The 26,604-nt window shown below is 36.2% G+C and overlaps 2 protein-coding genes across 2 annotated transcripts in view; one reads left to right on the top strand and one right to left on the bottom strand.

Annotated features, from left to right (window-relative positions):
- The first annotated feature begins 5,859 nt into the window (after positions 1-5,859).
- On the top strand, positions 5,860-6,636 carry LOC113226210. The gene has a single exon (XM_026458773.1). It carries the CDS (start codon positions 5,860-5,862, stop codon positions 6,634-6,636), a length of 777 nt encoding a protein of 258 aa, XP_026314558.1.
- Positions 6,637-14,250: 7,614 nt separating this feature from the next.
- LOC113226203 overlaps positions 14,251-26,604 on the bottom strand; it is a 20,279-nt gene continuing 7,925 nt past the window's right edge. The window contains exons 2-8 of the mRNA XM_026458743.1: positions 25,888-26,030; positions 25,660-25,819; positions 24,424-24,602; positions 19,442-19,633; positions 19,001-19,125; positions 17,003-17,147; positions 14,251-15,011 (exon numbers count right to left, since the gene is read on the bottom strand). Coding sequence (XP_026314528.1) covers positions 14,834-15,011; positions 17,003-17,147; positions 19,001-19,125; positions 19,442-19,633; positions 24,424-24,602; positions 25,660-25,819; positions 25,888-26,030 — 1,122 coding nt within the window. The 3' untranslated portion in view covers positions 14,251-14,833. The remainder of the gene's footprint in view (positions 15,012-17,002; positions 17,148-19,000; positions 19,126-19,441; positions 19,634-24,423; positions 24,603-25,659; positions 25,820-25,887; positions 26,031-26,604) is intronic.

The following is a 26,604-nucleotide window of genomic DNA, read 5'->3' as shown; positions in this document are numbered from 1 at the left end:
GGAATACGACACTGAGTCTCTTTGATCACTAAATTAGACTCATTTAAGTAGTTTATTCATAAGTCTTGCCGAATTTTGCTTTGGTTACTTTAGATTGCTTGTTTGTTAGTATATTTTGATGATTGTTGATAACGATTATTTTAAGATTGTTTTTGTAAGCAGACATATTACTGATATTGTTATTAAAACAATTCACTACGAGGTTTTTATTTATTTATTTTTATTATTTCATTATTATTATTTTTAAAGTTTACCTACAAATGAAAAACGAAAGAAAGAATGGTTGGAAATTATAGGACTGCCGAACATAAACATTGGATCAAATACCATCTTCGTTTGTTCGCTCCATTTTGAAGAGTCACATTTTAATAGAACTTTGAATGTAACTGGATTACATGATAATGCAATTCCATGGTTACATTTAATGGTAAATAACTTTATATTTAATTTTGATTAAAATGGCTCATTACTTGCCTAGAAAAAATAGCCTAGTATTAATCATATTTTGATTACAGTAAACTATACAGATTTGCAAACATAAAAAACAGTTTCAACATTCAAGCCATACATTTGCATGTCGATATTGACTTATCTATGATTATGGTACAACACTAAATCCGCCATATGTGTGGTACAATTTTGGTTTAGGTAGGTACGTTTATTCCGTAGATAGGGCAGCTCCTTTCCTTTATTTTTTCCATCGTTTAAGATGTATCCAACACGAGTGACGAGAACGCCCGAAAATGACTTATCTGTGACAATGTACCCGTCATCAGATATCTGGAAGCTGATTCACTACGAAGATTTTTAAAGTTTACGAGCTAAACGACAGCATTCATGTGTCCCATTGTCTCTCGCCAGTATACGCAACCTTGACGTTATAATTTTGTTTTGAAAAAAATTGACAACCTCGGTGGCTCAACGACGGTAGGACCAATTAAATGAACTTTCCTAAGTTGATTCCGATCAAGGTTTTCTGAGTAGTACCCAAGCGTGATTCAGTTGCTCTGCAATGCATAGTAAAGGGAAGTCCCTACTTTGAGACCAGGTACATGGTTTCATTGTCTGGCATTATTATTATTATTATTATTATTATTACAAACTGGAAAGCCCTATAAGATGAATCGGTCGCAGTTACATCGTTAACAAAATCTGGAAGTCGAACTAGACACGTCTGTGCGTCAGGTAACATTCATATAAGTTTCAATACCCTATTGCTCTGGCCACACAGGCGGGAGCAAGCGCGGTCCGGGCGCGGGAATTTTTGTAATGTTCGAGTACTTACAGTACTTATGAACCCCGTCACATTGAAACCGGCCGGCGGTGCGGCGGTGGCGGACCAGTTGCGGGCCGGGCGCGTGGCGAACGCAGGGTGGGTGTGGGCGCAGGACTTGTATTCCATTGAGTTCTATTCAACCGTCCACACAGAGCTTTAGTGGGCTTGGACGTTGTATTTTTTTAGACTTCTTGAATGTGTTTTTATTAATTTTCAATATGAATTAGACCGAAATTTCTTTTGCGTTGCTTCCGTAGCTCTAATAAAAGCAGAAAATAGTCTATGGCGCCTATAACTGCTGATCATTTAAACGTATCATGGATATAAAAAATTTAACCCGCTATCCGCAACTACAGTCGAGCGCCTCATAAATCGGCATCGGCAGCAGGTAAAAAGGAGCGACTGGGACGCTCTCCAAAAAATCCCTACAACTAATATTACATGGCGAGATTTGGCAACAACGCCTAAAAAGGTTGGGGTGCAAAGGACGGCAACGTCGCCAGTCGTCTACAATATTAAAACGTCACTGCTAACGTCATCCTTATAGATAACATATGTAAATCTTAATTTCAGGTATAAAGTAGGTACCTGATGGAACTCGAGGAAAAGCAGTCGGTGATGTGTGAACGTGACAGCGCTAAGATTTTTGTATTTAAAGAAAATTTGTAAAAGACCACGAAATCAATGTAGTGAACCTGGCACAAGAAATGTTTATTAGTTTATTTTATAATGTAGAATGCATACAGAGTGTAACAGACGGCGTGACATGTGCTTAAAATAGTGAATTCTACTGGATTTTTTTTTTAATTCTCGGGATTTTTATAGCAAAAATGGCCAGAACCGATTGGCTTTCAATTAATGCAGTTTTAATAAAGTATGTTTAGGACAAATATATATTTAAGAGTTATTTCGTGTAGGGACATGGAATTATTGAAGATAGCCGTTAGTGAGGATTCCTTAACATCAAATGCTTAAAAATGTTTTAAAATTACAATGTTTAAGTGCTCCATTGGAAACGTTTATTTAGTGGCATTAACATTTATTACAAGCAGTTTTCTCGTTCGAATGCTTTGTTGGCCACTGATGAACTATCTGAAGAAATTTAAAAACAGCATAAAAGAACTGGATGGTGAAAATCAGCAATAAAATCAAAGAATGTCTAAAGTTGTGTGGAAACGGTGAATACAGACATAATGGACTTCAAAAATATATTTTACACGAAAAAAAAACAATGTAAGCTAACAATATCTATATGCATACATTGATCATTTATGTATGTGAGTACAGTAGTAGTTGTAATCCTGGGGGCCTACTATTAGGTCTTAGAGCAATCCTATTTAAATCTAAAATAAATTCGTACTATGACCTCACAAAAACAATTCACTGTCTATGTAGTTTACGTTCCCCATTCGAAATCCGTTCATCTTTTCTTTCATAGTAAAATCGTATCATGACGTGTCATTTGCCATGCACATGGCGGTCTCATCTGTCAAAATAAGCAATTCAAATAAAGTTACTCCGTGACTAACTTTTTTTAGATTTGTTACATTTCTAAATAATTTCGTTTAAGCTTTGTTATATTTCCAGTTTCATAATTATTTGTTGTCTTTTTAGGCTATATATCCATTTGTCAATAAATAAATACTATTAATTAACTATTGAGCGTTTTTGAATGTTTTAGTTCGAGTTAAGAAAGTATTGTTGAGAAATTATTGGCATGAACGTTATTGCAATACATATTTAAATGGAATTTTAATCATTTTAATGACTTTATTGACTTAGTGGAAATCGTAAAATAACTTTTGAATAGTGCTAAATTTTACTTTAATGCTATTAATGAAAATGTATGAATACAAGATACGTTCCAATTATGTTATCAAATTAGAAATTCACTTTATTTGTTTATTAAATTATTTAATTGTAAAGTATAATTTAAAAGTTGCCGATATTACAAAACAACGCAATAAGTATAATCAATAATAAAATTAATAAAAAAAGGCATAATTATTCTCATTTTGAACACAATCCGTTATTGGACCTTGAACGCTCCCAGGATAGTACATCTGTCTATTTCTTTCATATGATTTAGTATGTAGTTTCATCTCGCTCTTGTTAGATGTCAGTCAGCCATCCAGAGACAATAATTAACGTTTAAAAAGTAAAACTCATCATCCTGTCATGACATTCCCGTTCAACTTTGTGTATATAGGTCATGATACGAATTTAAGCAATTCAGTTGTACCACGTCAAGTGAATTCTGGCTACTTATAAGCCATAGTAGGCTCCCTGTAATGTTTATTGCGACTACCTAATTAAATTATTTAATCATTCTGATATGTACGAAAGTCTACATAGCGGGAATAACAACAATAGACGTGAGAAGCAAGTTGGTATTTTTATCAATTAAGGGAGTAGGTTTTTTACTTGTCCTTCATCAAAATGTTAAAATCAAATTTAAGGGCGCTCCCTCACCGCGAACATTCACCTGGTAAAATTATTACTTAAATACGAATAAATACGGCCAAATTGACTTAACATTATGTAAATTATGTTTTTATTTAAACGTAACGTCAAGGTAAACTAGATTTAACCATAATGAACTATTTTGCACATAGGTACACACACTGTACGTATTCGATGGGTAAACATTGTCCGCCAATGAAGAAAACTGACAGCCAAATGTTATTTATGGATTAATTTATATGTATATTTCTAAGTGTACATTATTTACTATCTAAACCTGCTTACTACTTCCGCCTACATAATATTTTTTTCGATCACTAAGTAAAAATAATCTTTGCCTAAATAGGCAAGTATTATTTCGAGAAGTATCATTTCGGATTTATTACTCTTTGTCAAACCGTAAGGTGGCGTTCCTCGTTGCTTTTTATTGTGATGTTCAATGTGGGACCATTTTTTGTAAGCGCTACTAGTAGCAGTGTACATAACGTATCTACCTTTTTTGAAATGAAATATTGGTTTTTTAACTGTTTCAGATTTGTCACAAAAACTAAAAAAAATTAGTTTAATTTTGATTTTTTCAACAAAGATTGAGATAGGCTTGTCAAGTCGACGTTATAAAATATGTTATTTGCTACTTCATGTCTAATTGATGAGGTCCAGCGCACATTGGCGGGATGGCATGGCAAGGGATCCATCGGCATTTCTAGATGCAAGCGCACACTGAAGTCAATGTCGCGGTATTAGTCATGCCGAAATAAGCTGTCGCGAAAGCGTGCCCTCGCTTAGCCTATCTTAATATCAGTCGTAACTGTACAAGCTGGTTTAATAAAAAACAAGCTAAATATGTTTTAAAATGGTAGTCTTGCTAAAGAAGAACTCACATTCCAAAAAGAGAAGATTTTAGATGACTTCGGAAGCCAGGCCAAGCATCACGAAGGCTGCAGAGGCATTCCGGAGGCTGCCGTCTCGGTATCCCTAAGCATCTTTGTTTTTGTGGTTACGACAATTATAATTGAAATTTAATTTATTAACATATTGCAACTTGAAAACCTGCACGAAGCCATTGAGGAAATCAACAATGATCTCAGTCATATTTCGACGTGGAGTAAAAAATATGGCCTCAAACAAAAACGCAAAATGATTGTTATTGGGAGTTCTAGAATGATATCCAAGAAACATTGGTTTCGTATGCCGCAGCTTATTATAGACGACACCTTCATTAAAATTAGTGATAACATAAAAAATCTGGGTATACTCCATGTATACTCATTGACAGGCAGCAATCTTGGGCACGTCAATTAGTTGAGACCAGTCAAAAACTGTTTGCGACTGTCGCATCTCTTGGACGGTTACGTATAATAATTTCCTGACTATTGCCACAAAAATTGCCCCTGCACAAACTCTTCTTCCAATTCTTCATTCTGTTGATGCCTGCTATCTGGATTTAACCGAAGAACACTATTGTATTAATAGTACTGTATTTGTTTCCTTTTTTGGTGTACAATAAAGAATTTTTGTGTTGTATATTCATTGACTTACATTTTACAACTTGTATATTACTATTCTTGGCCTAAAATTTCCCTGCCGTGGCGTCCCGTCAGTAGGCGTAGGGCCTACACGTTTATATTCTCACTCTTTTGTGCCTGTGTGTATTAATTATTGTTTTTTTATTCCTTGTCAAACTTTTATTACCCCACACCATGCCCACACCCCTCATTTTCTATATAAAAATGATTTTAATATTTAAAAATTCTGCCTCGTTTTCCATTATCAATCGAGTACAAAATCGTAAGTTAATTGTTTTCGAGCCCGGCCTATTGTATTCGGCTTAGAACTGCATTTTTATAGAAAAATTAAGTAAAATAATATATAAACTTTTAAGTATCAGCTTTAGTCAAACGTCAAGCAAAGATAATTTAAGCACTACGTTTAACGTCATGTTTGTAGGCACTAATAGACTAGGTTTAACGGTATAATAACTCCTTTGGGAATCCTTCGGACTAAGCACTTTAAAACCAAAATACAAAAATTAAAAGATAATATGCAACATAAAAGCTAAAGCGAAGTTTATGCAATGGGAATGCTTTGGATGTCCTAGATCGGGGTCTATTTATGACGATATGGTACAGGCCAAACGTGTTTTCAGGGGCAGACTTACGTGGTGCCAGAAAAATCAGGAACAAATAATTATGGACAAAATTGCTTCGCACCTTTCTGGGTCTGACTTTGGGAAACTTTGGAAATCCACCAATAGGTTGCATGGATCGCATGGCCTTCCCTTGAGCGTTGATGGCGTGTCTAGGGAGCTAGACATAGCAGATACTTTCAAGCAGCATTTTGCTGTGAAACCGCCTCTTGGGCCGTCTCAGGGTGTGCCCGGTGCTGAGGCTAGTCGTGGACAGGTTGTTACCTTAATTAAAGCTAAAGATATCCGTATAGCTATAAGCAGAATCAAAAGAGGTAAATCACCTGGACACGATGGCCTCAGTATTGAGCACATAAAGGATGCCGAAGCGCACATAGCGAGAGTGCTTGCACTATTATTTGATTTATGTTTGGCACATTCGTACCTTCCTTTTGATTTGATGAGGACGATTGTGGTACCAGTAATCAAAAATAGGACAGGAGATGTGGCAGATAAGAGTAACTATAGGCCAATCTCTTTGGCGACAGTCGTAGCCAAGGTGCTTGACGGCGTGCTCAACTCATATTTAAACCCGTATCTACACCTATATGATGCTCAGTTTGGCTTTCAACCAGGACTTTCTACGGAAAGCGCTATAGTGACCTTGAAGCATACTGTCAAGTACTATACCGACAGGAAGACACCCATTTTCGCGAAGCACGCGAAAATGGGTGGATTTGGTCTCATAATGACATCCTATGGGCTAAATTGAGGGCGACGGGCATGCCGGTGAAGTTAAGGGGCCTGTTTGAATATTGGTTCAAACAGTCACAATCAAACTAACGTAGTGAGATGGGGCAATGCTCTCTCTTAACCATATGTTGCGGAATGTGGAGTTAGGCAGGCGGGATTAACTTCTCCAAAACTTTTTAATCTGTACATAAATGCACTGATCGGTAAGCTTAGCAGCACTCATGTGGGATGCTATATAGATGGAGTATGTCTCAATAATATTAGTTATGCCAATGACATGGTGAGCATCTGTACGCCAGCTATACCCAAGTCTCGCTTAGGGCCATGTGCACGCAATACAATAACGCCTTCAGGACGCTGATGCGGCTGCCGCGGTTTTGCAGTGCGTCTGCCATGTTTGCTGAAGCCCGTGTGGATAGCTTCATGGCAGTCTTGCGCAAAAGATTAGCATCTCTGTTGAACAGAATACGTGGCAGCGGTAACAGCATCCTGAAGACAATTGCGGTTAGGTGTGAGTGTCCCACAATGCGGCATCTTATTAATAATACAAAATCTGTTCTAGAATTTAAGTACTAACCTAATTATAAGTTTCATTGTTTTAACACTTATGGATCCTAGTTATCTGAATAAATGAATTTGAATTGAATTGAAATTGAAAAGTCGAGAAAATATGGTTTCACCGCTATCACATGAACCCGTGTGTGTACATACAGATGCATCCAGTGCGTGCGGTTGGCGCTGGCGTGTTTTGGTTGTCGGTTTATTAGGATTAACTTCGTGGACAAAATTTGCGTACCAACCAACAAAAGTAGAATAGAAACAGTAACGTTTTATAAGACCAAGCGACATTTTATACAGCATGTTGAATGATGACTAATTCACCTGATAACGTCATTTTACTTTCACCTAAATAAAACATATTATTATTTCAAATTCAAATGAATGCCTCGTTTTACACAAAGATGCTTTTTAGTTATATCGTCAGTGAGTACATGGCCTTCTAGACCCATTCCTCATTAAGCCATGAGCGAAATAGCAAAAATGCATCATTCATTGAGCGTTTCAAAGGGAACTGTTATTAAAAATCTCTTACGAAACCAGAATTGTAAGTACTTAAATACAATCGAATTTAAGCGCAGAAGTGAGTGCGTGCAGTAGTAATAAGTGCAACAAAATTCCATTCCGCGGCGCGGGGCGGTAAGCGTACTTTTACAATTTATGCATCTGTTGTTTTTAGTCACTCTCGAAATATTTTTAACGTTCTTTGTACAGTGTGTTTTTTTTTAATTGGGACAGTATTACAGGAAAATTGTCTCAAGAACCACTAAGTTTTTTTTTGTGAAAAAAATTTGACCAACTCAGCAGGAGTTTTTTCTTCCAATACATTGAAATTATCACTACAACAACTGAGTCGATCGGCATTAAAAAAGAATTAATTTTACTCATTTTTATGGACTACTCACGGTTGACCAAAAATTGACTATGCCAAAATTGATTTCACATAAAAAAACACTTCATGGTTCCTAAGGTGGTTTCCCTGTATCTGTATCTCCCATAGTTTCAAATTTCTGTCCCAGTAAAAAAAACACTGTAGAGTTAAGGCTTGGATTAGGATTAGGACATTTCCAATTATTAATTAATATTTTTATTTGGACGAAATATTGTTTTGATTGGTTTTGGAAGAGGATGAGAGAATTCATAAAAATTATTTTTAAAAGCGATTTTACTAATTAAAGTGGTACTTTTTTTAACACCGAGGTAGGTACACAATTGACGATAGAGGTATGTAAAAATATTTACTTAGGTATATCCCTTTTAATTACAACACAATATCATCCTGCATCTTAAACTAAAACGTACCAATTACAATAAACTAGGTACTTACCAGTTAAACTAGAACATATCAACAAACTACTACATACTTATATACATCTACTATGTTGATACAGGACAAAATATTTAAAATACATTTTGGCATAGTCAGCGTTCAGTGTTTATTTAGCATTAAGTGAATGTATGCAATTTTTATTAAAACTGAAATTCAGCAAACGAGAGTGCACCATAAGAAAAATTTTATTAAACGTTGACGGATTTTGTCGCTGACTACCGTGACAGGCCACAATTTCTAAATGTTAGACTCATAATCGTAACTTAAAGTACTGTGACGCGTAATTAAGTAGGTTCATGCATGTTTCATATTTCTAGGTTAATGAATGACAAATATATAGTTGATCCTAATGCAGTTGTGAGGGATTTAATTGACACCCCTTTCACAATTTTATTTTTGCAATGAGGCTTGCAATAAGACAATTCGATAGAAAATAAACAAAAGGGTAAAGAATTGAATAGCAGGCTCGCAGGGCCTCTACCTATATAAAGGAGTGTACTCTGCGGTTCAATGACCGGGTGTTCAACGCGACACCTAGCGCCATCTCTTATCATGCCTCAGTTTCAATAATCATATTTACTACGAGCAACTCACGTGAATAGTCGGCCAATAGTTTACGTACAACATTCACTATATTCTCATAATATGCTGTGCAACCACAAATATCCACATTTGTTGACAAACAACTGGTGACGCATGCAAATCGCGTCAAAAACACGATCCCTAGCAAGGGCCCGAGACGTACTGTCCGGGCGGCTGCTGTAGCTATGCGGTCCCTTTCGTGCTTAGGGGAAACGTTTCACCAGTTCTGACATTGGTTGCTATAACGGACCAATCGCGGCGCTTTTCGGTTCCCTTTGCTATTAAGGAAACAGTGTCATAGCGGAAAAAGCGGTGGGGAAAACAAGACAAGACAAACGAATTCGAAAAATTTCAACGTCGCCGCCAATTTGTAGTACTCGCACTTGTCTCGCCCGTAGTCGTTGAATTACTGTAAAATTAAAGTGTGAGTTCTCGCTAGACACCAATCGGTACATCGGGTTTGGTCATATTTGTATTGTTTTTTATTATATTTGCAACACAAGCTAATTATAAGTAAATAATTGTTTAATCAGCGAGCGACTGCTTTTGATGGTCTATGCAGCGCTGTACTGCTCACGGTTGCCTTTATCACGTGATATTATAGCCATGTGATTGGTCAGTTTGAATTTCCTAAAGCATTTGAGGTTGTGAGAGCTGCGAAATAATAGTCAAGACAGTAGCATCAAGTTAAAAAATGTATTATGGAAAATTACGATTGGGCATTGAAGTCTATATTATTTCGTTAATAATATCTACTTTTGTAAATAAGTACACCAAATAATGACTCAAAAATAAATTAATTTTATGCCAGTTTCATAAATCAATATAATACGACAATATAATAAGTCACTATAACTACACCCCTGCACCAACCACTTCAAAGGGGGACGATACAAACTAAACTAAAACAAACACTAAAAAATAGGGTGGCAAAAAATATAATATGAATACGTAGCAATGACGGACTGCACTATTTTCCTTTCATGGATGGGGTAGTATTTTCGCTCCATGTGCATTACGTCCATAAATTACACTACATACACATTTTTTGTCAGGTACAGAGTGTCTACAATGCGACACATTTTCTATGGGGAACATGTGACATGGTCCCCATAGAAAAGCTAGGTGAAAGCTTAGAGGATGGAAAAAAAATAAAGGAATAGTCTAAGGGTTAAAGTCATTTGTGTGACACCTTCGTAGTTATATAAAAGAGAATATAGCATCGTTGACAAATAGTCCTAACAGCCCTAGAAATATGGGATCCGATACTGACACTGGCCCAAGCCTAATGGCCGCCATTAACGAAATAATAATAATATGTTCCCTGACACAGCAGAGCTGGCGTATCTGCGAGTCCGTTGTAATTTTATAAAGTGAGACATGACGTCGAAACTCATGTCATACGGATCTGAACGCTCGAATATATTAATGATTTGTGGACAATGTCCAATAGGTGTATGTATTGACGTAGGTACTGGGTCAAAGACACGTCAAGCTTGACATTTAAGATTGAATTCTACTTTTTTTTTCCATCCTCTAAGAATTCAACTCGGTCATTAACAATAAGAGCGGTCCCAAAGTGTCAAGTTTGATGTGCTCTTGATTGTATTACAAGTAATATTTTCTAGTCTCGGAATTCTTCGAGTTTTACGGAAGTTGACGATTGCAGATGTATTTTATAGTCCGGCTAACGAAAGATGACACTGGACAAACGCGGGAAAATTAAAAAAATATTGTATGGTATCACGGGTGTAGAAGGAAAAAATCATTTTGATAGAAGTATACAATGGGAATAAAATTATATTACGAATTGATCTGTCAAATGTGTGTTCATAATTTAGGCATGTTAGAACCAACCGGGTAAGTTGTTGGCGGGTAAGAGTACCTAAAATAAAATGGCGGATAGAATAAAAAGTACCTAAAATATTACATGGCCAATTCCATGCATGTTTATTTCCATACAGTATTCGGTAGTTCTATAAAGACATATAAATATTATATAAAAAATATACACATTTCTTGTAATTTTATATTTACGCATCATAATCGAAATTAGACTCTAAAAAATTAACCTCCAATGATATATCGGAACTTAACATATATTGGATATATCGGATATTATATCTTCAATGTCCTTAGTAATTTTGACCCATTTTCTGATAGCATCAATATCAAACCTATTCTAATTTGAAACTGTGGGCATGTCATGTATTTTAATTCCCGGAATACTCCACATTCCCTATAAATAGGTAAATAGGTATATTAGCATTAAATAAAATTACTATCTGTTGAAAAGACTCGCAAAACTTTAGAAATGTATGAACAATTTTAATATACTGGTTTTGGTACTAAATGACTACTACAAAGTTCCTTTTAGTTTACTCGTAAGCCATTTTTGTTAAAAATACCAATTAATGCTTGGCCGTCGTGGCGGCGATAATACTATTCGCTAACACAGGTTAAATCCTTTTGTGGGATCTGGATATTGGCTGACTGGTCAGCAAACAATAACTATTACTGTTAATTATTTGTAATGGCTATCAACAAAAGTTATTATTATTATTAAAAATAAAACAAATTTCATGGGAAACTATATTATTACGTCGTACCTACTAACTAATGAAATAGGAAATTCAAGCAAATATTCTTAACTTTGCTTGAAAACGATTCATGTCTCCCCTTGTTTCACAAAGAAGCATTCGCACATCACTTTTCATAGTCTTCTGGTAGGTCAATGTCTTCGTCATATTATTAAGAAAATCACAAAAATCGCAGATAGCATAACTAATACACCAATTTTCAAATAGTAGCATAAATGTTGGGGTTGTCAGCCAACAGATGAAAAAAAAAATATCTGTCATCTTTCGTTCTCGCTCATTAGATCGCGATTACGATCAAAAGTTTATAAGTACCTCGACTATTAATAGATGCGTAAGGTTTATTACTCAGTAAAGGTCACGCAGGGACAATCTATTTTTTTCTTGGAAACATACACAGTCAGGTCATAAGTATTGTCACACAGTAAAAACTTTTCTTTTAGAATGCTGGCCACAAAAAAGTTTATTGAATTCGAATTTCGAGTTGTTCATGAAAATAAAAATGTATACTTTTCAGAATTTTACTCATTTTTAAATATGGAGTGGACGCTTAAAGAAGACCGTGTTGCAGTTATTGCGTTGCATCGTTGCGGTTACGCGCCAATTCAAATTTTTGACATACTGAAAAATTTGAATATAACCAAAAGATTCGTTTAGCGTACCATCAAACGATACAATGAAGACTCTAGTGTAGATGACAGGTCAAGAAGTGGTCGCCCTCGGTCTGTTAGGACTCCAGCAGTGATAAAAGCTGTGAAGGCGCGAATTCAAAGAAATCCCAAACGTAAGCAGAAACTGTTGGCCCTTCAGATGGGGTTAAGCAGAACCACGGTGAAAAGGGTGTTAAATGAAGACTTAGGGCTTCGGGCATATCGAAGAAAAACAGGACATCGTTTGAATGCTCGCCTAATGGACCTGAGACTGAAGAGATGCCGCGCTTTGTTGAAGCGGTACGCGGGAAAAAATATCGGGAAATTCTTTTTTCAGATGAAAAAATTTTTACCGTAGAAGAGAGCTACAACAAACAAAATGATAAGGTGTACGCACACAGTAGTGAAGAAGCGAGCAACCGTATTCCGCGTGTCCAACGAGGTCATTTTCCATCCTCGCTCATGATATGGTTGGGAGTTTCTTATTGGGGCTTAACAGAGGTACATTTTTGTGAGAAAGGTGTAAAAACGAATGCAGTTGTGTATCAAAATACAGTCCTGACGAACCTTGTGGAACCTGTTTCTCATACCATGTTCAATAACAGGCACTGGGTATTCCAACAAGATTCGGCGCCAGCTTATAGAGCGAAGAGCACACAAGACTGGCTGGCGGCGCGTGAAATCGACTTCATCCGGCACGAAGACTGGCCCTCCTCCAGTCCAGATTTGAATCCGTTAGATTACAAGATATGGCAACACTTGGATTAAAGGCGTGCTCAAAGCCTCATCCCAATTTGGAGTCACTCAAGACATCCTTGATTAAGGCAGCCGCCGATATTGACATGGACCTCGTTCGTGCTGCGATAGACAACTGGCCGCGCAGATTGAAAGCCTGTATTCAAAATCACGGAGGTCATTTTGAATAAACTTTAGTGTCATAAGAATCTATGTTTGTTAACATTGACTTACAATTATATTTGCTAAGTTCATTTTGGTATATAAATGGTTACATAATGAATAAACTTGTTTCAATTATTTTATATTAAACATGTGACAGAATTTATGACCTGACTATGTATAGAATTATTGTTACCGTACTTAGGTATTAATCAATTAAAATTTTATCAGTTTGAGATACAACTTTAAATATCAAGAGACGTTTTATGAGATTACAGAGTTTCTCTATAACAATTATATCCACTGTTTCCTCAAAACTTTAAAAAATAGTTAGGGTAAAACCAGGGTAGATGGCCATAGGGGAAGATGGCCAATCGCAATATTTTAATTATCTGCTAACTAGATGGCGGCAGTTATTGCTTAGTTCGCATTCGCTCGTGTCGTGTCTAAGTGCAAGTGTACGGCGAATATTCTGAGCAAAAAAAGAAAAAGTAAGTAAAAACATCGTTAAGTTGACTAACGAAACTAAAGACGACAAAAATTTTTTAGAGGGTTCATGTTTTACACTACATTGAAGTTATTTTTTCAAATTATGTATATGTGTAAATTATGTATTATTTTTGTATTTATCGCTTAGTCTACCATCCAATGCTTTGTTATAAGCCAAAATTTCACGTGTTACCTTCTTTCTTGTTTAAATTTTATGTGGCCATCTCTCCCGGAATATTAGGACAGATGGCCAATCAAAATCGGTGTAAGACGGCCGTATGAACAACTTATATCGACCATACACAGGTCTAAAATATTAATAACATAATTCATTTATTTTCGAACTTGTTTTAGATGTCTACTAAATACAAAATAAAGGTAGCCGCCATGAGAGGGAATTGCACTGAAGAAGCATTAAAAGCAGCTTAATAGCTGCTTTTAATGCTGTATAAATATTGAGAGATTTCGTAAGCATTAATATGCTTACGAAATGTCTCAATACTTATACAATAGTATTTGTAAACGGCCCGAAACTTTAGTTTGTATGAAAAACAAATATTTTTAAATAAGTAAGAAATAGTTTCATTTAATAAGTGTAACAATTGTAAAAATTTAACAAAGAACTCGATGGTTATTAAAGCTGTTGCTGCTATGAAATCTGCCTTATCGAAGACAGGCTTCAATGCGTCGTCGTGTGCCACTTTTGGGCACACGCTTTGGAGCCAGACCACACTCACGAAAACTGAGGATTTGACGACATGAAGATTAAAGAAGACTTAAAAAAACAAAACACCAAACAAAAGACCTATCTAAGTCTAGAAATATTTACTGGCCATCTTACCCAGTCCTATGGTCATCACACCCGGACACCTCGGAAGAGATGGCCCAACGTAATATTTTTTTAAACTAGTTTTGAGGTTGGTCTGAAGACAATTTGTTCTTTTTTTCTATTAAATAATTAATAGTTAATTGTTCAAAGTTTAATACCAAAAAAAAAATTTGCAATGACGTATCTAAAATTTTATTTTGACAGCGTTTAGAAAAGACTATGGCCATCCTACCCTGGTTTTACCCTACTGTATTTGTGTAACTATCAGCAAGCCCTGTTCCACCTTAGGCGACATCAGTTTCGCCGGTTCTTGTCGTGCCCTCTTCAGCACAGACGCACTTCATTTTTCGGCGGTGCGCTTTGGTAATGGACTCGTCGGCCAACGCGTTGACTTCCCACCAAATGGCACCGCCTAGCATATTGCGGAAATAGAGCGGTACGGTGCCTTCGCGCAGCATACTCCTAGCGGAATATACATTATCGTTTGTAGCAGGTAAAAGTATAGACACAAGTCCGGAGCGACGTAGGGTCGTATTCCAGAACTACTCAATGCTCAAGTGAGGACTTAGGTATGATTTCAAGCACTGGAAATTCGACCCTAATGGCAAGGACCTGAGTATGATTTCTAGTGCTTTAAATCATATTCAAGTCCTGACTTGATCATTGAGCATAGTTCTGGAATACGACTCTTAGTCCTTCTCAGTCAAACCGGAAACGAAAAGACCGCTTAGACGTACGGTGACATTGTAAATGTAACCGAAATCTTTCAAACCAGAAGGCAACAGTGTGTACATACGGTTTCCTCACTAGGAGTGACGATACCGAAGGAAGTGCATGAAGAGCGAAGACGTGTTGTAAATATCTATGTAGTACTACGGTAGAAGAAGAGAAACTGAATAATAATAACTAAATTATACGAAATCCGTTGTAGCCTAATGGTTTACTCGCACCTCCTAACCTATTTTCGGAATTTATGTGCGAAATGTAATTTGAAATTTACCTTGAGCTTTTCGGTGAAGGATTCAATCGGTGGCGATGGTCAAGGCCATCTGCCGTCCGCTAACTAAATGGTGGTTAAGTGACATAACAAAATTTTGAGATATCATTTAAAACCATTTCCCAGTTTTAGAATATTGAAATTGTTTAATGATATTTCAGCTATCTATCTATCGTTAGGGTAAGGTCCGATACGTCGAAAACGATAACTAATTTTAACTGTTTTTAAGAGAATTTTGTGCTCTATCTTTTGCTATTTAAAACGGATATTTCACCTTTTGTCACTAAGCCGCGTTTTAGTTAGTGGACGGCAGCCATCACCGGCCAACTGCAAAGTGTACATTAGAGAAAAAAAAGAAGCACCCTCTTCCAATCCAGACCCGCAACGCGACAACATGTGACAGGAACTCCTCTTCCAACCAAGACCCACAACGCGACAACATGTGATAGGAGGTCATCTTCCAATCCATAACGGCAACGCGATAACAAATCAGAGAAGACTTCAAGACTGCCAGTGAAGCCTTTTTCTTCCTTCTACCAAGTGTGGGTCGTCGAAGGGACCCACACATACGCGGTCGGGTAAAAACTAGTTTTGGGGAAATCAGTTTATAGCGTAGGTAAATTATAAATATTAAAAAATTATAAACAGAAAATAAACACTTAAACATTATGTTCCCCTACCAAATAAGTACACCCTTATTTTTTTTTTCATAATAGTTTGAAAACAAGGCTTCATGGCGTATATCTATCTAGGCATGAAAACGACTCCGAAAATGGGAAAATATTAAAACCTGTTTTTTACTGATTATTTTCTCTGGCCGACAATTCATTGAAGCAAAAAATATTTTGATTAAACCATTGACTTACAATTATGTGGACGTCGGGTCCGCGCTAAAAAGTGTCCGAACTTATAGGGCGTTAAAATCGTATACAGAGCGTCATTCACGCTTTAGTCTTCGTTTGTTCGATTTGACAAGCAAAATTAGACAGTACTGCGATGATATTACAATTTAAATACAAGGCTTTAGCTTTTTCATATTCCTTTACATGTCACTACGTTTAAATAGGTTGATTTGGGACATTTTTTTCGTGGTTTTTGTATTAGACCCGTCGTCCATTTATTTGTAAGTCAATGGATTAAACTGAAATTTTCTAAAAACATCTGAAAGTAGGGATAGCATAAAACAATTGAGTTAAGATTTTTTTTAACCAAATGTTCAGATATTTTCGCAATGCCTCGATCATTTCGATGTGATTTTGAGGCAGATTACACTTATAAATGAACAGGCTGAAAGTTGAATTAAGGGTACATGCATTATATTTATACACAAAGGGCAACACGCATTCTTGGGCCCAGAAGTTTACGATTAATATGTGGATAGATTCTGGTTAAAAAGGGTTTACTATTTGATAGGGAACTGCGAACTTAATGCGATGTTAAATGAGGGAAAAATAACCAATAAAAGTTCTCCTCTTTCTTTTCTTCGGCGCGTTGCCTCCAGTAGCGTTTCAGTTCGGGGCTCATCTTTTCCGCCTCGTCTAATTCCTGTAGAATGCTCGTGCGGTCTTCCTTTAATAGTTTTTCTGGATTTTCATATTCTCCTAAAAGTTACTAAGCTTATCAAGATGTGTCTACAGTACGTTTCAAATACAATCCACAGTCATCAAAATAAGAGGGCTTTTCGATTGTGCTCAAACTGATTTAATTTTGGTAGAATTCTAGATTTACTACTAGTGACTTTATTAACTTTAAAAATAATCCACGGAACGAACCAGCGGGCCTTGGGGTCTACTCTCGTTCTCTGTCTGACATCTGTCCGAAACAATTATTGTCAAATAAGTAATACTCGAGCTCGAGATAATTAAAAGAAAACGTCAAGTATGCAACTTCATTTGCATCATGCGTCTTTTAATTTGTCGAGTATTACTTATTTCACAGTAATTGTTTCGGACGGATGTCGGACGGAGAAAGAGAGTACAGGGGGCCTACTATGAGCTTATAACCAGCCCGCCAAGTTCCATGCAATTAACTTGACGTAGTTTACTAGAACACAACACTAATTTTAACGACTTATTTGTCGTAGCGCCATCGGCAGAGAACAAAAACAGTATAGAGTACTAAAAACCGACCTCAAAAGTCATTCATCCCCTAATTTGTCACTCTTAAAGGTGGAATATTTTCTTCAAATTGAATGGGACATCTGAGGTACCCTTTTTCCAACAAAAAAGAATCATCAAAATCGGTTCACAAATGCCGTGTTATCGCGTAACATACATACAAAAAAAACACAGTCGAATTGAAAATCTGCTCCTTTTTTGAAGTCGGTTAAAAAGTAAACCATCGGTGAGTAATCCATGAAAGTAATTTCTTCACTCAGTGAGATACCTTTACAGCTACCACCTGCTGGCTAGAGATGTCACTTTTAAACGTAATTAACTATTTTTTATTGAATGTCAGGATGTTTCACAACCATGATAATACAATTATTGTAATATTGTTAATATTACTGAGTGAAAAAAATATTTTCATAGATTTCTCACAGATGGCGCTACGGCAAATAAGTCGTTAAAACAAAAAACAAAGATCCAACACAGACAACAAGCACAGAAAAATACGTGAGGAATTTTTGTAAATGTCCGATCTTTGTATTAATAATTATAACATAAGTAGTGGAGTATTTCACAAAAAATAATTGAATATCATGGTGGTTAAACATTGACATACAATAAAAAAAAATTAAAAGTAAATTTTAGTTGAACACATCATTGGGGTGCTGACTGTCCCTACTATAAAGGTTAAAAGTTTACCACCCTAACGGTTTGTAGACAGGCGAGGGAAGCACTCCCAACGCTCAACGCCAGTCTATCTCGAATACTAATTAAACTTAAAAGGCAAGAGCTTCGCACTCTAACTGCCGCCCTAACGGGTCATGGTCCATACAATAAACACCTTTTCAATTTAGGTATCACAGACAGCCCTCTATGCAGAGCGTGCATGGAGGGGGAGGAAACGGCTGCGCACAACCTACTTCAGTGCTCCGGCGTGGCCAACTACAGGGCAAAATACCTTGGAGTGCCAAGGTCGCTCCCCGAAGTCTTCAGCAAACCAAGGAGGCTGCTGAGATTCCTGGAGGAGCTTGGGTGGCACGAGTAGGACCCTGCACCCACCACACGCAAAATAGGCGCTTTGTCGTCGAGTTGCGGATATCAGCCCGTTTCACCAAGTACCAAGTACAGTACCAAAGGTTAACAGTACCAGAAAATACACATAAAACTACTGCACCTTTTTCGGTTGTTGCTATCGAAACTTTACCTATAGGTATTTATACCAGTAGGTTGCATTGTAAATTTTAGGTACCTTGTCGCCTTTTTTACTGAAATTCCTATAACGATTACAGATAGTCTACCACTCGTAAAATTCAGCTGCAAAAACTGGACAATTATTATGCGATCACCTTCTCCCAAGATTTCTCCATCAAAAATGGACTCTTCTGAGGGGGGTGAAGGTTTGGTGGTTATGTCGGCTTTAGCATTTTTCTGCACCGCTTCATCCAGCTGCGCCCTCAAATTATTATACAGCCTAGAACATACAAATTCTTGACAGTTTGCGACATATCATGTTGACGAATTAAATGTGATAATTATAAGGCTATATATTGAACATTTTACAGTTTATTCATGATAATGTATAAACTGTAAAATTTTCAAATTAAATATTATACGTTGTAGTATGCTTAGGGATTTTGAAATAAGTTTAGAGTGACGCATCGCGTATGCACCTCCTTCGATCTGTATAATATGTACCTACAACATTCAGTTTGACTGGGCGTTATATGAGTTATAGTGCCATGCAAATAGACCAATAAAAAAAAAATTGGAACTACTAAAATAGTAACCTGTGTCCAATGGATTGTATAGTTCGGTCGGTACGGCGCTCGTCTTCATCACGAGTATCAATCACAGGGATGTGCAGTAACGTCTCTATGTCAGAATCCATCACATTTCGGTACTTAAGAATTGCATTCACCAGTTCCCGCGCACCTTTCATCTCCTCGCGCAATTTTTCTCCCCACTGCTGTTCTAGCGCCCTGTGATTTTTAACTCGAAACTGTCTACAAACTTTCCACAAAGCAGTATGAGGCATTTTTGAGAATGATATATTATACACTTGTTAAGGGGCCAAGTTCAGAACAACGAACAAGTAGGTCAGTCAGATTCAAGGCATGCATGTTTTCGGTTACCAAGTGTGATTATTTTAATTGGGTCTGTATGGGGAAACTAACCGTAGGAGATACAAGGAAACTGTTTTAGGAATCATTAGAACTTTTTTGTGAAAACAATTTTAACATAAGGTAGTGGAACCGATGATGGACAGTGCACCAATCACGAACATTTTTGAACTATGCCGCCAAAAATAATGGATCGCTAATTATATTTTTCACTTTCAAAAGTTTTTTAAATTTTGATTGAAATGGAAGACGTCATTTCAATTTCGACAGCTGGCGGCGATCTTTATTCGCCATTATCGCGGTGCGAAATACGACGGTGACAAATGTAAAAATAATCTCAGTACAGAGTACTAAAAAAGTCGATCTCAAAAGTAAGTGGAGTTACGTCTATTTGCTAAGTTTAATTGAAATATCCCCTAGTTCGCCACTATACAGGACTTGAAACTGGAGATAATAAAAATCTGTTCTCACTACTCAAAGTATATAGAGAGAAAAACGCCTTGAATTGGAGAAATAGCAAAATCATCCATTAAAGTAATTGCTCCTAAATTAAAGTTAGGCGCTATTTATAAAAATGAATCTTCATGCGTGAACAGCCACCTATCAAGGTGGATGCTTTTTTCAAAATGAAATGGGACCACTATGGAAGTACCCCCTTTCCAACAAAAAAAGATTCATGAAAATCGGTTCACAAATACCGGAGTTATCGCGTAACACACATACAAAAAAAAGTACATACAGACGAATTGAGAACCTACTCCTTTTTTGAAGTCGGTGTTAAAAGACGGAATAGTTTTAAGGACCTTATTTTCTCTATGTCCCTCGGCAAACTTGGTGTTTCGGCTGTCGTCGGGTTTTATTTAGTTTAGTTGCCTTTAGCCCTTGGTATAGACCGGACGCTTTAAGTCGACTTGGAAGTATATAGAGCTGTTATTTTTTATTTATTATACAATGGGTGCAAAGGAGTTAAAATCATAGGCATGACTTAGAATAATAACGCATAGAATGATAGTTTCATATCAAACGAACTGTCACAAGTGAGGCAAAAACCAAATTCATGTAGGCGTAAGCAACTTGTAACTACGCTCGTCGGCACGCACACAAATATATAAATAATGATGCCATGGAATAACATTTCCCTCAAAAGTGGGGAAATTGTATCTTGCTTAACTCATCATTAAGTTAAAGGTGCCTACAGATTTGCCCGACATTGTCGATCAGGTGCCTACAGATGTGCTCGATTTTGTCGATGAAAAACGAATATAGCACTTATTTCTAAATCCAAGATGGCGGACACGATTTTTCAAAATATGCTATATGGGTATCCTTTTCGAGGTATTTGGGGATGCTCATTACGAATATGGCACTCATTTCTAAATCCAAGATGGCGGACACGAGTTTTCAAATAAATGCAATATGGGTATTATTTTCGAGGTACTTGGGGGTGCTCATTACGAATATGGCACTCATTTCTAAATCCAAGATGGCGGGCACGATTTTTTCGAAAAAATGCTATGTGGGTATCATTTTCGAGGTATTTGGGGATGCTCAATGTGAATATGGCACTATTTGTAAATCCAAGATGGCGGGCACGATTTTTCAAATAATGACAAGTTGGATATCGTTTTCGAGGTATTTGGGGGTGCTCATTACGAATATTGCTTTTGTTTAAACTGTCGTGTTTGCCATCTTGCATTTAGAAATGAGTGCCATATTTGTATTGAACATTCCCAAACATCTCGAAAATGATATCCAACTTGCCATTATTCGAAAAATCGCGCCCGCCATCTTGGATTTAGAAATAAGTGCCATATTCGAAACCTAAAACCGGGCATTTTCGGTTATAAGCAAACATTAAAGAAAATAACTGTTAAAATAGATTAAAAAATCGCTTAAGAATGCTCCCCTTTTAAGAAAATAAAATATTTCAATATAAAATATTTCGCTCGAGTTACGAAAAGAAAGACATATAATAAGCTATCAAAGTTGTACTGGTGGTGCCAACACTATAGTAGAAACAAATATATACTGTACATTTGTTGCAATATGTGCTCCAATTCAAATAAAATTAAAATAAATAATTATTCAATGAAGCATGAACGCAGAGCCGTTAAAAGTATTATAAAATAATTAAGTGTCCCAATCACTTACAGGAGTTAACGAAAACATTTAATGTTTATTCAAGTAAATATTAGTTCAAGATGCGCAAATAAACCGAAATTACAGACACCACTAAAATTTACGTAACATTATCATTTTGATACAGAATAGCAAAATGGGGAGAAAAAAAATTCGTTACTTTGCAACACTTTCGTATCTTGTTGCCGCGAAATTATTTTTCTGTTTTAGTGAATAATTACAAAAAAATATGAGTTGAAACGCATTACTTACTTGTGGAATGTGATGTTAGTGTCTATTTTATGTTTATCTATTCTATTTTTACACCCATTTACCGCACATTTCGTCATTTTTAGCAAAAAATTTTGGAGCTGTTCGCGGTGCAATTTGACCTTGAGCACTAACAGCCCGCGCGCTCCTGGGAGCCCGTTGGGAAGCCTTTAACTTGCCTCACTTAGCGTGTGCGGGCTAGGTTTCTATGCGTTATTATTCTAAGAGTCATGACACATAATTTACAGCGTGTACTTCTATTTTTTTACAAAAAGCCGATACTGGTTTTTTTTCAAAATGTTCAAAAACGCGTGTTTGTAGCTTGTGGTATTTCAATCGGAACAGTAAAGAATATTTTAAAAGAATATGTTAGAAACAACTGTTTGAACCGTACATAGACAATTTTTTAATAAATACCTGTTTGAGCAGCGCGAAAAGTGCTTCTTCTATCGATAGCGAACATATTAACATAGCTGACAGATGATGAAATGCGTTCAGATACGGACTGGATTGAAATGATTAATAACCGGATACAGTTATTTGTTATGCAAGAAAAATAATAAGAATAAAATATACCAACGGATTTAAATTACATAAATAATGTACGACAAATCACGTAGTTGAACGTATCATTATGATTTTATTTCATCGAAGGAAAAAGTTAGGGGCACCACAGTCCACCGTCAGGTTCTAATTTCAAAAACCTTTTCCACTCTAGCGTGCAAAAAGCGCTTTTGCGCGCAGATTTCTAATAAGAAAGAAAGCCTTTCCGAGCTAGTGAGGTGAAAAATATATTTTTAGTTATATGTATAAAAGAAGCACACTTAATTACTTCATATTTTTCTTTGTTTGCTTCTTGATATGGAGTAAATGTTATACAAATAGGGAAATAGTTTTACACCTGTATATAGTTCACACGGAAATGAAAACAAAACAACAATAAAGTACGTTGTTCAAAATTCAAATTATTGCATTACTTATTATAGATTTTAAATGTAATAATTAATGGGCGGCATGGAAATAAATATTCGTGTGCATTCGGAAATCCGATGATTCCCGTTAGACATTGAGAAAATAGAAGCACTGTAAGTTTTTATCGGTTTTTATCATTGACCTATGAACAAATGGACGTCGGGTCTAATACAAAAACCACGAAAAATAATCAAATAGCTAACTGTCCTTTTTCTACACATTGCATGCGCAAAAGATAGAAAGAGACCCATTACGTCAATTTCAAGAAGCTTATATAAACTTTTTGGTCATTTTCAATTGTTCGAACCACGAGCGATTGAATTATTTAGAACAAAGAAACTATCGCGAGTCGCATTGATCTTATTTAAAAAAATATTTTTTATTAATGACGTTTAATTCGAGCTAACGAAATAAAATGTCAAATGTTTATTTTTTGGGATGATTACAAAACTATGTCAAATGTTTATTTTTTGGGATGATTACAAAACTAAACTAAATCGGTTTTCGGAATTACGTTTTACCTTTTAGTTGGAATATCAGTACATTTCTTATAGTACACGCTTACTTTCACATTTGTAGTAATATTTGTATGTTTGTATCTGCCCAACTCTTGTATTATTTCTTTAAGCAAATTTGCACAATCCGGTTCCTTCCGGATCCGGTCCGGTTCGGTTCCAAACTTAAAAAATAGTGATATGATTATGATTTGGTTTTACTTAAGTCTTATTTGTAGGTAGTGGCCAGTTTCGTTTCTAACAAAAACTTTTCATTTAAAATGTGAGGTAAAAGTTTTTTTGCGATTTCTGCCATTTCGAGTACTCTTACCTCATTTGGTCTCATAGAGACTATTAATCCTTACCAGAGACCGGATCGAATGGCATAATAAAAAGTTTTGTAAAAATTGCCTTTTATATGGCTGACTGTACTATTTTTTCAAAATCTGTGAATGCCAATCAAAATATCTTCAAAATTAATGGATAGTCTTCTAGAATAGTTTGCCTGTAATTACAACGATTAAGGTAGCTTGCCTTGCTGTCCCACTGCCATTCGCCGAATAAACGTTTCTACCGTAAAGGTCACGAATTCGTTCCTCAGTAAGGGCCTACAGCTTCTTGAATAGGTATGGGCAGACATATTTTAAGTTATAGATAACGGACATCAAAACTATTGTAAGAAGACCTACATGTCGAAAAAAGTGCACGAAACAATTCGAATACATTATAACTTCCTTGGCCGCATTGGGTCACTAAGTCTCTTTGTAGCCTGCAAATGAGTTGAATGGTACAGACCTGAATATGAATGCTCTGGGAAGTCTCAGAGGTAGTACGTTTTCGGGTTTCGCAGGTTGGGCCTCAAACCGTTCAAACGGCCTCATCCAGTGATAAAAACCTTTACCAGGGTCCTTCTTTAAATCTTTGTATGTCAAGTACTTCGGTTTGCCCGATAACTTTGAGTCCATTAGCCATTTCTGTCACATGAATGGGATGCATAATAATGACCATCTTAATATCTCTCTTAACGAATTATGGTTTACATTGCTTAATGGAGAGTTACAATTTTTTGGTTTAGGATAGTGGTGAAGATGACACAAGGAAAATCCACACACGACAGCCTGTATTGTCATTTTGTTAGCCAGACAAAACCACAGAACAATACAATAGAAGTGCTTAATGGGCGTGTCACGAGAGTGCTAACAGTAGTATGTGGAGTTCCGCATACTTGAGTTCAGTCCACCATTTTTCACTTGTACTGTACGTATATTATGGTTGTGTCATCGAGGTTGGTAAAACAAACGTATGAAATTAACGAGAATTTCCAATTATAGAATTTCGAGATATGTTATTATATCCAAGAATATTCTCAAGAATATTCTCATTCGCGAGAATTTACCGAGATTTTACGTTAAACATTAACTTCATTAAACGTTCTAATGTACTCGTATCTATTAGTCGCACTCAAAACCAAGGTAACAAAGTGACTCATTTTTTAATTGTCATAGATTCTTTTAAAAAAGAATGTTTACAAAACAGCAAAGTTTCCGCTGTGAGAATATTCTCAAGAATTTCCCATCACTAGTATAAATAATATAATGGTGTAACAAAGTTTATGGCCTAAGTTGCAAGTCTTTTCGTCTTTACAATAAACATATTATAATAAGCAGAAAATGTTTATGGTATTGGAGATTCACCCGTCCGTATAGGGTATGGAAATTTACAGACTGAAAATGGACACACGTTCTCGGATTCCGTTTTGAGTTCTTCATCATCTATTATTTTGCGTCGTAATCTGAAGGCATGACACATACAAAAGGTGTTCCGACCACGTCCATCAAAGTGTGGGATTGAACAAGCACCAACTGCTATTTTGCTTTTTAACTACTGAATTATGGGTCAACTCGCTTTCAATGACTTAAGACCTATCTGTGGCTATTTTGATGAAGTGAACGAAAAAACAAATTGGTGGTGCCTAATGAACAAAAACCAAATTGGTGGTGCATAATAAATAAATATAACGTAGTCTGATACCTCAGATTCCGTACGATTTATAGGTTTCAGCACCGAATGAAGCATACGTCGATCGCCAAAAGTGTCGTATTGCGCCAGATTGCACCATGGTTGCCATTGGCACGAACGCTTATATTGCTCCACCAGGGCCCTATGCAATAGCTCGCTGACCCTCAGATCACTAAAAAATGACACCTATAAATAAGTTAACCCTAAGCAGACAAATAGATCCTTATCCTACGCACTCACCGTCTCATTACGAAAAATCTAACATTTTCTTGAGCTTGATATGACTTGCACTGTTCGTGAGATAAAACAGAAGATTCAGACTTTGCGTCTGTTTTGATTTGATCTTCAGATGCTTCGCCCGATTCATTTCTATGATTCGAATCCTAGTAAGATAAGAAAGAAAGATTAGAGACTTTCGAGACGGAACAAATCGAATTGTAGAGACTTATAAAATCAAACAACTTTTAAGTTGGAAACTCTGAAAAATCACCTTTTCATACAAAATGTTGATACCAGTTCATCGATCAAATTTTTATACTTATTTCAGCGAAAATCAAAATTATTTTAAGAAAAGACGCTTGTTATCATCAATAATTACAATTTTCAGATGAAATATTGGCAGATCTATTTATTATACGCATTGACCTACCAATAAATGGATATCGGGTTCGCGCTTAAAAGTGTCCGCATCTATAAGGCGTTAAAATAAATTAAATTATAAGGCGTTAAAATAAACAGAGCGTCAATCGCGCAACAATCTTCGTTTGTTCGAATGTCAGCACGGTTGTCAATCATGTAGTATCATATCATAATAACTTGTAAAAATTACTGCAGTAAACACTGACTTACAAATAAATGGACGACGGGTCTAATACAAAAACCACGAAAAAAATGTCCCAAGTCAACCTATTTAAACGTAGTGACATGTAAAGGAATATGAAAAAGCTAAAACGTTGA

The sequence above is a fragment of the Hyposmocoma kahamanoa genome, unplaced genomic scaffold (genome assembly GCF_003589595.1).
Source record: "Hyposmocoma kahamanoa isolate Upper Pololo Valley unplaced genomic scaffold, ASM358959v1 100021, whole genome shotgun sequence".
Classification (NCBI taxonomy): domain Eukaryota; kingdom Metazoa; phylum Arthropoda; class Insecta; order Lepidoptera; family Cosmopterigidae; genus Hyposmocoma; species Hyposmocoma kahamanoa.
This window is presented reverse-complemented; position numbering and strand designations above follow the sequence as displayed.